We start from the raw sequence: 8,847 nt of genomic DNA on the forward strand, positions 1-8,847 counted from the left end.
TGCTGAAAACAGCTGCAGCTTCTTGAGGCTTACTAGCTTTAAAACTGGATGTTGATTTTGAGGCTAGGTTACCATCAAAAGACTCATGACTGGCTTGTTTTGGAAGGCAAAAGGGTCCCTCCAGATTTGAAACATGAACTGTGGAACTAGTTTAAGTGAATACAAATGAGGGTGCTTCATACTTGGGCAGGGAGATGGCTTCCATAGCCATAGAGCCCTAGAGGATTGTCATGGGCTGGTAGTCAGTTGCTTTCTGCTGAGTCCCACTTCTTGACATTTGCCTTTCTTCGTACTTAAGTAGTAGCAGAAAAAAGCATCAACGTACTCAGCCAAAAGCCAGTCTTGACTACCCACCGTCTTTTAACTTTCACACTCAGTTGACCTGTGCAAAATGGGTGCAGAATGATGCACGTTAGACTTTTTTTCTCATGAAATAAAATGCTCTACATGTGAGTAATTCATGCAGGTAAATGCCTCTACAAAGATACAAAGTTTAGCTAAAGGTGATCTTCCCCACAAATTAGTTTTCCACCATGTGTTTCTTTTGTAGATTTCTATATATATGCAAAGAAATTGGACGAAGGTAGACTCTAAAAAGATATACTATAGGAGAATATTGTAGAGGCAGTTCTAGCGGCAGCTCCACAGATTGCCTTTCTTTGCCTCTGGACAAAAAAGAGAGACTAATTTTATAAAAAATACTCCCTTAGATTATGTACAACAAGCCAGTAGGAGGAAAGAACCTGAAATAGTGTGTCCCATTCTGCTTAAAGTATGTTAACCCTGAAGCCTAATTAAGAGAGGTTTTGAATAGGGAGGGTTAGCTGTTTGATCATGAAATTAATTTTGAAGATGGTGGAGAAGGTGGCAGTTCTTTGGATGGAGTAGAGGGAGGTAAACTGAGTGCTCTCAGAGTCTTCTGAAACTGGAATGAAATACTCCTATCACTGCTCTCCTCTGAAATATAATGTCTATTCCATCCCTGTCTAAACGTGGGAGGTAGAAAGGAGAATGTATCACCTAAGCAGTACCCAAACCTCAACTGACTTCTATGTAACGAAAAACCAGAACTCACTCCTACACCTTCCTGGGTGCCAAAAGCTCCAGCTGTCCTTTGTGCACCTGCCAAAACCTCCCCTTTTTCTCAACAGCTGCTGCAAAGTACTCGTGCACATTCAGCGCAAAGTCCTGTAATGTAACACGGAGCAGATTGTTTTAAATCAGTGAGCAGGTGACTTAAGCAATTTTAATCAGAAGGTTCTGGTACCACTTATTAATTTCCAAAGAAAAGTTAATTTCCTCCAATTCAGATATTTTGGTACTATTTTATAATAACTAAGAAGACATTTAATACTCAGATTTGTTTAAACTGGTTTTAAGCTCAAAATATATTTAAGATTTTTAAGAGGGGTTTTTTGGAATAGAAATTGGAATTCCTTTAAATCATATATCCAGCATGACTGAAATCCAGCTGAACTATTTAAAATCTCATGTTATCTTTAGTTACTGAAGTGAACTGATAACTCTGAATACCATTTCTGTAAATATTTTAAATAATAGATTTGATTCTTCCAACCCTTTTATTTATTCATAGTCTATAATAGGAAAAGAAACTTTACTGGTTTTACATTCCTATTTGCTTTTATAAGTTTTTTGAATAAATTATCACAAAAATACTATCTCTATATATGTGAAAAAGGTAAGTTTCAGCTGCATAACACCAGTAATTTCTCTAAAGTTCAGGAGTGTGACTTTCTTTAAAACTTGGCAGCGTAAATGTACTATCTAAAAATAACAGGAACGTTTTCAGAGCCAAAGAAAGTTGAGAAGTAAACTTGTCAATTTTTTAAAATTTTGAAAACTCAGGGTTATTTTTTGTTATCCATATGTTTGTCTGCATTAGAGGAAAGTAAATTGACAGATTAAAAAAATAATAATGAAAGAAAATGGACAATGGCTGACCAGGGGCAGAATGCTTAAAAGGCTTGGTGATGTGGTCTTCCTGACACATCATTTAGGTGTAATAAAACATGGAATTTGGGATACTGACTTCAAAGACTCATACTTAGAAATATGCATCCCTTGTAGCAAAATAATAGTTTCAACTGGCACAGTGTTCTTGTTTCTAATTTTTAAGGTTTGCGAGATATCAGGCCTCAAATTTTAATCTCGTTTGGGACTCGTGCCACTAAAACCTGGAATAGAAAACCTAATTTCAGGAAAGAATCTTTCATTTCAGAAAAGAGCTTTTTTAAAGAGAAATGTCTTTTTCCTTAAAAGAAGAAAGACAGCAGACGGTGCAACTAAGGTAGTTTGAATTCAGTCATGCTTTCATTTTTCAGACAAGAATGTCTTTATTAAGAAATACTCATTAATTATAGAAGTATTTGTTTAGTTTTTCTCTGTAAGAACAGAATGCTAAAATCCCATATCAAAAGGAAGAAATTGCATTCTGCAGAGCATGGTGGAAGTCAACTGTTCTTAAAGTTAATGTGACTGAAGGTCTCTATTGAAGAAGGAGTATTAAATCAGAAGTTCAGGTGATATGCTCATTTGGAACCCAAATGATGCGTTGTCCACATCATGAAGCTGTATTAAAGATATACATGCAAGACAGCACATAATGTGGCCCTTAAGCCTACTAAAGACCTATATATCGTAAGTATATAATGATTACTTTAGTAACGTAGACACTAACAATGTCAACCCCCTTGTTTTGAATCTCCTCCCGTGATTCCTATAGAGTAGACCTTAAAACAAATTGGTCACAGCAAAAACATTTCTCTTGTACATCAGGAGATGCGCAATGTGAAATCATTTACTTGTATCTTAAGTAACAGTCTAATCATCAGATGTGGAGATGCAGATGCTAAACAACTTGTTGACTAAGGGAAAAGAAACTGTGCTTTCGTGCCAGTAAGCAGATGTGCTCAATAGACTGGCTCATAAGTGCTGATTTAGAAACAGCTGTTAATGCTACCATCATCTTTAATATAGTTCATTTCCCTCCACTTCCTTTGTTTTCTGTACATATGCTTGCTCTATACAGTTAAGTTGTGCTAGTCAGAGGGTGGAGAAGAGGGAGTGCATTTTAATAAATAATAGGAAATCAGGACCTGATTTTGGGAGGTGGTGAGCACTCTCAGCTCCTGCTGGAGCTAACTTAGACTTGAAAAACAGCATAAAAAGGTTCATAAAACGTACGGTATCAAGCTTGTCACAGTAGATCTTTAAACTACTTTAAAAGGATATAGTTTTTGCAAAAGTTGTAAATGGCACAAGCTAGTTCTTTCACTGGAAAAAAAGTTCAAGAGTTTTTCAAGTTCACTTCAGTAAGGGCTTTTTCTTTCTCCTTTATTTTTATTTTAATTTTTTCTCTATTTTCCTTTCAGTCATTCTCTCCTTTCTCTCACTCTTGCTCTTTCTCTCTCTTCCCCTCTCTCTCTCTTTTGTTCTCTCTCCTCTTTCTTTCTCCTCTCTCCTTTTTGTTTCTCAGGGTGTTTTGTTCTGATGCATGTTTTGTGCAACACCTGTAAGTTTCAAATGAGTTGTACATTTGAAAAGCACAGTTTTCCATGAATCCAGATAAACTGACACTCTGAAGTACTTCACACAAAGTTTGCTTCACTTCCTTCCCATTACTAAAATATAGATGGATCACGTATCAGTAACAACTATACCCTCCATAATTGACTCTTCAGCTCCAAAGGAAGTTCAGAATTCCAGTATCTGAATTTGATCTCTAGAGGAAATAACAAGTGAAGGACCTGTCTCATATTATTAGCACTGTCTCATATTATTAGCATTAAAGACTTCATCTAGAGTCCATTGAACTCGATGGAAAAACTCACACTGACATTAGTGTACTTTGGATCAGGTCAAAAGTGGATTTCAGTACTTTAAAAGGGAGGACATAAATCGATATAAAAAATACCTAACGTATTCCCTCATATAGAAGTCCCTCTATACATTAATGCACCAAATGATATCAAAATAAATCCATAACATTTTCAATAATAAACTTCCCTATAATTGATTTCTAGCCTTTGAAAATAATCTTTCACATACCAGATAAAGAAATTTCTTATTTGATATTCTCTAAGTAAATCACATGCAGATTATTTGAAGTCATTAATAAAACAGCCTAAAGCTTTTTTCTTTTTTCTCTTTTAAATTGTTACTATTTTCTCTTTATGGGAAGCCTGACAGGCTATATGCCAGTCAGTAGTATATATTCTCCTATGGGAGTGCCAGGGTTACTCTCTTCCCCTACACTTACGAGAGTGCATGCAAAGGTAGCCGGAGTCCTTTTAGCCCTACTTTCCTTAAATGTCACGTTTCCCAGACAGTGGTTCACGTGCAGACATAGCGTTGCATGCTGGATCCTCTGAGGAATTTATAAATGTATCTTGCGTTTATTCTTGAAAAGGGAAATCGTCGTCCTTTAATTGTTTTATATCAATTAATATACAGACGCTGACCTAGACTCATCCCTGGTGGAGGCATTTCAGGGCATGGTTGGATGAGCTAGTCTGAGGGGAGATGATCTGAATGAAGAGGTACTCCCCAGCCTGTCCTCGGCTACTCATTACCTGGAAGCTGGTGCGACTCGGTTCTCCTGGGTTTAATGCTCAAAGAGAGAGACTGCTCTCGACTGTGGATTTGTGAAGGGACCTGAATTATAAAAAGCAGCAGCAACAAAATATTGTAAGAAAAAATGGAAAACAAAAAAGAATAATTTTTTAAATTGGAGTCAAAAAAGTCAAGCGAGCAGATGTGAGAGTTTAGCTCTGTCTGTGAGAGGAGAACAGAAATGAGCACCTGCATCAGGAGCCAGGCAGCAATCATCCTGCTCACATCTGTCCCAGCCAGAACAGTTTCTGACAATGACTGTAGGAGTATTAGCTTCAGTTTCTCAAGTATCCAAAAATGAAATGGATGCCTCTGGAAGGTGGTTTGCCTGGATCTCTCCTGTTCCAGTAAGTTAAAGTGGGTTGAATCCAGGTCGTGCATTGAAATTTTTGCTTCAAATGCATTGCTGTTATTTTTCTTGAAACCACTTTTTGTATACATTATTTTCAAGGACGTAAAGACATTCAGAGAATTGCTTAGATCTTTTAAACATCACTCCAAGCCTGTCATTTCTACTTATCGAATAAAATTCTCTGGTCCCTTATTTCAGAAGAAGAGTGATAATATTCTGCGGTACTGGGTTGAATCCAAAGTCTATCATTTTTGATGTTTAGATTATGAGTGCAGTTGCATCTACTGCACTGTCTGGCACCAGTTTGGTAGTGTCTTTTACAAGAGAAACTTCATTATCTTAAAAAACAAAAACAAATGAAATGACATCTTAACTTCCCCCAGAAAGCTGCCAATGCTGTACTAATGCTGTACCCTTTTGAAGACAACTGTTTCCATGGACACCTCTGATACGTGACCCGAGTATGATAATTCCCAACATCACAGCAGCCAGTAATAAATACCTTTCCCTTTACACTCATTTCACTTTACAAGCCAGATTCTTTGGCTCTGATGAGTTGACTAAAGGAAAGGAAATGCTGTGCTTTGAGGCTCTTAACTAACCTGGAATCATTTTGCTCTGTTCCCAAGTGATTGGCTTTAACAGCTCACATTGGCTTTAACAGGAATATAGAGTATAAGAAAATAAATATACCTCTCTTCCTTCCCACATACATACATAGAGATAGTGACGTTAACTATCAGTTCAATTGTAGTAAAATTTTAATGTAAAATTCAAAGTGATAGTAAAGGTTAAACACTGCAATGTTTCCTGGATGTATAAGACAGATTCGGCAAAACAGCATTTTTGTGGCTCTATTACTCATGTTGTACAATATGTCCTGCTGTGCCTGTTCCTTGCTGTTTCTTTTAAAACTCTGAAACACATTCTGCTAAACGCAGCAGAGGATACACCGACATTGCAAGCTTTCTTGCTTTCTTTCCAAGTGAAAAGTTGCAGACATTGTTTATTTTTCTGTGGAACCTTCATGTGAAGAGCTGCACAGACACACACGCACGAGATTTTTTTAGCAACATTAACTCTAAATGGATCAGACCCAACAATCTTCTATTCATACTGTTTTCAGTGACAATATTTTAAGTTGATTTGAAATCGGCCTTTAATCTGGTCTAATATATTTGACAGATGCTATGAACATCTTTTTTGTTTCTTTTCTTTTGGCTATTGAAAAAAAGTCCTTGTGGTTTGCAGTGCTGGTACTTTAGAACTGTGCAAATAATTTAGGTTTACTTCCCCCCCCCCGTATTTTCTATACAGAGAAGGGGAGGAGGGGAAATGAGTTTCAGCTGGAGTGAAATCTTGGGGTTTAATGTGACTTAAATACAGATACATTTTTAATCTTTCATTCTATGAATTTCTTTTCCACTCTCATCTGAAATTATTTGCTGATTTTGACTCAAATTCATAAATGTCTTGCCCTCTGGCTTTGGGGGTATTTATTTGTCTGAAAAACTTGACCAGGGTCTATGGCTAAATGTAGTAGAATAGAGGATCAGTCAACTAGTATCATTTAAATACATTTGTGAAATAGACAGGGAAGTTGTAACTTTTGACAGTAAGAAATGCTCTTTCAGATACTTCAGCAAGTAAAATAAAAAAAAAGAGCTTTTAAAATGCTCCACCTGAAACTTACCACCAGTTTACAGAAACAAACAGGCAGAAAGAAATGCAAACTTTTCAGTGCATTTCATTTTGCCCCTGTTTCTCTGCCCGTGAAATGGCATTAATATGTTTTTCAAGCGTATGTTAACTTTTTAATGTTTTTTAAATTTTTTTAATGTTTTCTAAAGGACTCTGAAATCTTCCTGTGGAGCTATCTGCTGCAGATAGCCCGGCTGCCTTCTTGCGGTAACCCCTTTCCCTCCTTTGCAGTCATTTATCCTCACATCCCAGGGTTCATGTCCTACCCAAAACTGGATCACCTGCTCTTCAGGGAAGGCTTGCTAAGCTTTTTACCATATAAACAGAATGGCAGCGTGCTGCATATTAAAAAAAGCAAAAACTCAAGCGCTGTGCTACAGCTAGAAAGATCATTATTATCTTCAACAACCCCATCTTTATTTTCTTGTTTTGTCTTTTCTTCCGCAAAGGTAAAAGTTTGGTTCCAGAACAGACGAATGAAGTGGAAGCGGGTAAAAGGGGGCCAGCAAGGGGCAGCAGCCCGGGAGAAGGAACTGGTGAATGTGAAAAAGGGCACGTTGCTCCCCTCCGAGCTCTCTGGCATTGGTGCAGCTGGTCTCCAGCACACGGGGGACTCACTAGCGAACGACGACAGCCACGACAGCGATCACAGCTCCGAGCACGCACACTTATGATACACAGAGAGTGTCCCAGCTCCGTTCTCAGGAAAGATGCTTTGCTGGCAAGCCTTACACAGGCATCGTTTACGTATGCAAGTGACTCTGGCAGTGATTTTTAAAGTTGTTATGGAAAATTCAGGCATATTGTGTCTGCTTTTCTTGATTTTTAGATGGTTTACAGTAAGTGCCATGTCTTAAAGGTGCCTCAAGAGTGGAGAAGTGGAAGACGAACTTACTTTGAACATTCCAGATTTGTTTGTCATGTTTATGACAGCGGGCAGGTATTTTTGCTTTAGCTTGCACTGAAAATTACATTGCTCTCAACAGACGTTATATTCTGAAAACCACAGTGCCACAAAATCACTATCTAGTGGATAAGAAATGTATTTTAACTCTGTATATATTTACCTTACAGCATTTTCCTGTCTTCACTAATTTTAGCAATGCATTCATATTAGCTGATGGCAATAGTCACTCATGACAATAAATGGCTTTTTGTCTCTTTATTTTTGTTTTGTTTTTCCAAAGGCATACAATACATGCAGATACTTTTGTTCAAGTAGAGAACAATACAATAGTGTCTGCTAGGACACGTCCTTGTATGACAGACAAAACAAACCTTATGTTGCATTTACTATCAACTGCTGCTAATAGGGTATTATTAAACTTACCTAGCTCCTCAATTCTTCTTATCTTAGAACTGCAAAAAATGATTTTTAGGATCATAAGGATAGTCCAGTAACCTGCCAAAAAATGTCATGTTCCACTCATGCTTGGTGGAAACTTCCCAAAGGATTATTCATTTCTACTTTGTCATAATTGAGTACATTGATAAATACTGACACTCTGCAGAAATGTTGTCGCTTCATCTTCAGTTGAAAAAAAAACAGCGGATAAGCTGAAAGCTATTATCAACTGCTTATGTTGGTAGAAATCAAAATATGAAGGTAACTCAGTATTGTGTCCCGTGTGTAAAATCAAGACACATTTTCTGTTATAAGCTTTTGTGTACATACAGGCAAATACCAAAACCCAAAATTTAATGCAAACCATTGATTGTACTTTGTAAAGAAATATGTTTAATAAACAATCCTTTTTAAATAATTCTGGTCTCTCTACACTGATTTCATAGGATACTTAAAGTGTTTTTTGTAAAAGTCCTAAGCAGCTCTGCCTTTTTTGGGTCTTTCGGAACTTAGTCTGTCTGTGGACAACACAAAGCTATGTTTTCAAATTTAGGCTTTTAATCTTGGATAAACCTTCTACCTTGATCCATTTGGGAAACTCTTTCCTTTAGCAGGAAAAAGGCATCTAGCGGCTAATGATGTCTTCAGCCAAAAACAACAAGAGTCTGTTCAACCATTTTTCCAGATTTAGAGCAAATATAAAGGGTTATTTTGTTGGACCTTGTTGAAATGGATGAAAGGGAATAAATATCAGGAAGGGATGCATACTTATCGTGCCTTTGTTCAATAAAGCTGTTCAGGAGAAAAAACCAAAATA

General features: G+C 37.1%; 1 protein-coding gene across 1 annotated transcript in view; it reads left to right on the forward strand.

The window, feature by feature from the left end:
* MEOX2 (mesenchyme homeobox 2) overlaps nt 1–8,441 on the forward strand; it is a 55,993-nt gene extending 47,552 nt beyond the window's left edge. Inside the window, exon 3 of the mRNA XM_009326093.1 lies at nt 7,135–8,441. Coding sequence (XP_009324368.1) covers nt 7,135–7,359 — 225 coding nt within the window. The 3' untranslated portion in view covers nt 7,360–8,441. The remainder of the gene's footprint in view (nt 1–7,134) is intronic.
* The last annotated feature ends 406 nt before the right edge of the window (nt 8,442–8,847 follow it).

Source organism: Pygoscelis adeliae, unplaced genomic scaffold (assembly GCF_000699105.1).
Source record: "Pygoscelis adeliae isolate BGI_AS28 unplaced genomic scaffold, ASM69910v1 Scaffold15, whole genome shotgun sequence".
Classification (NCBI taxonomy): Eukaryota; Metazoa; Chordata; class Aves; order Sphenisciformes; family Spheniscidae; genus Pygoscelis; species Pygoscelis adeliae.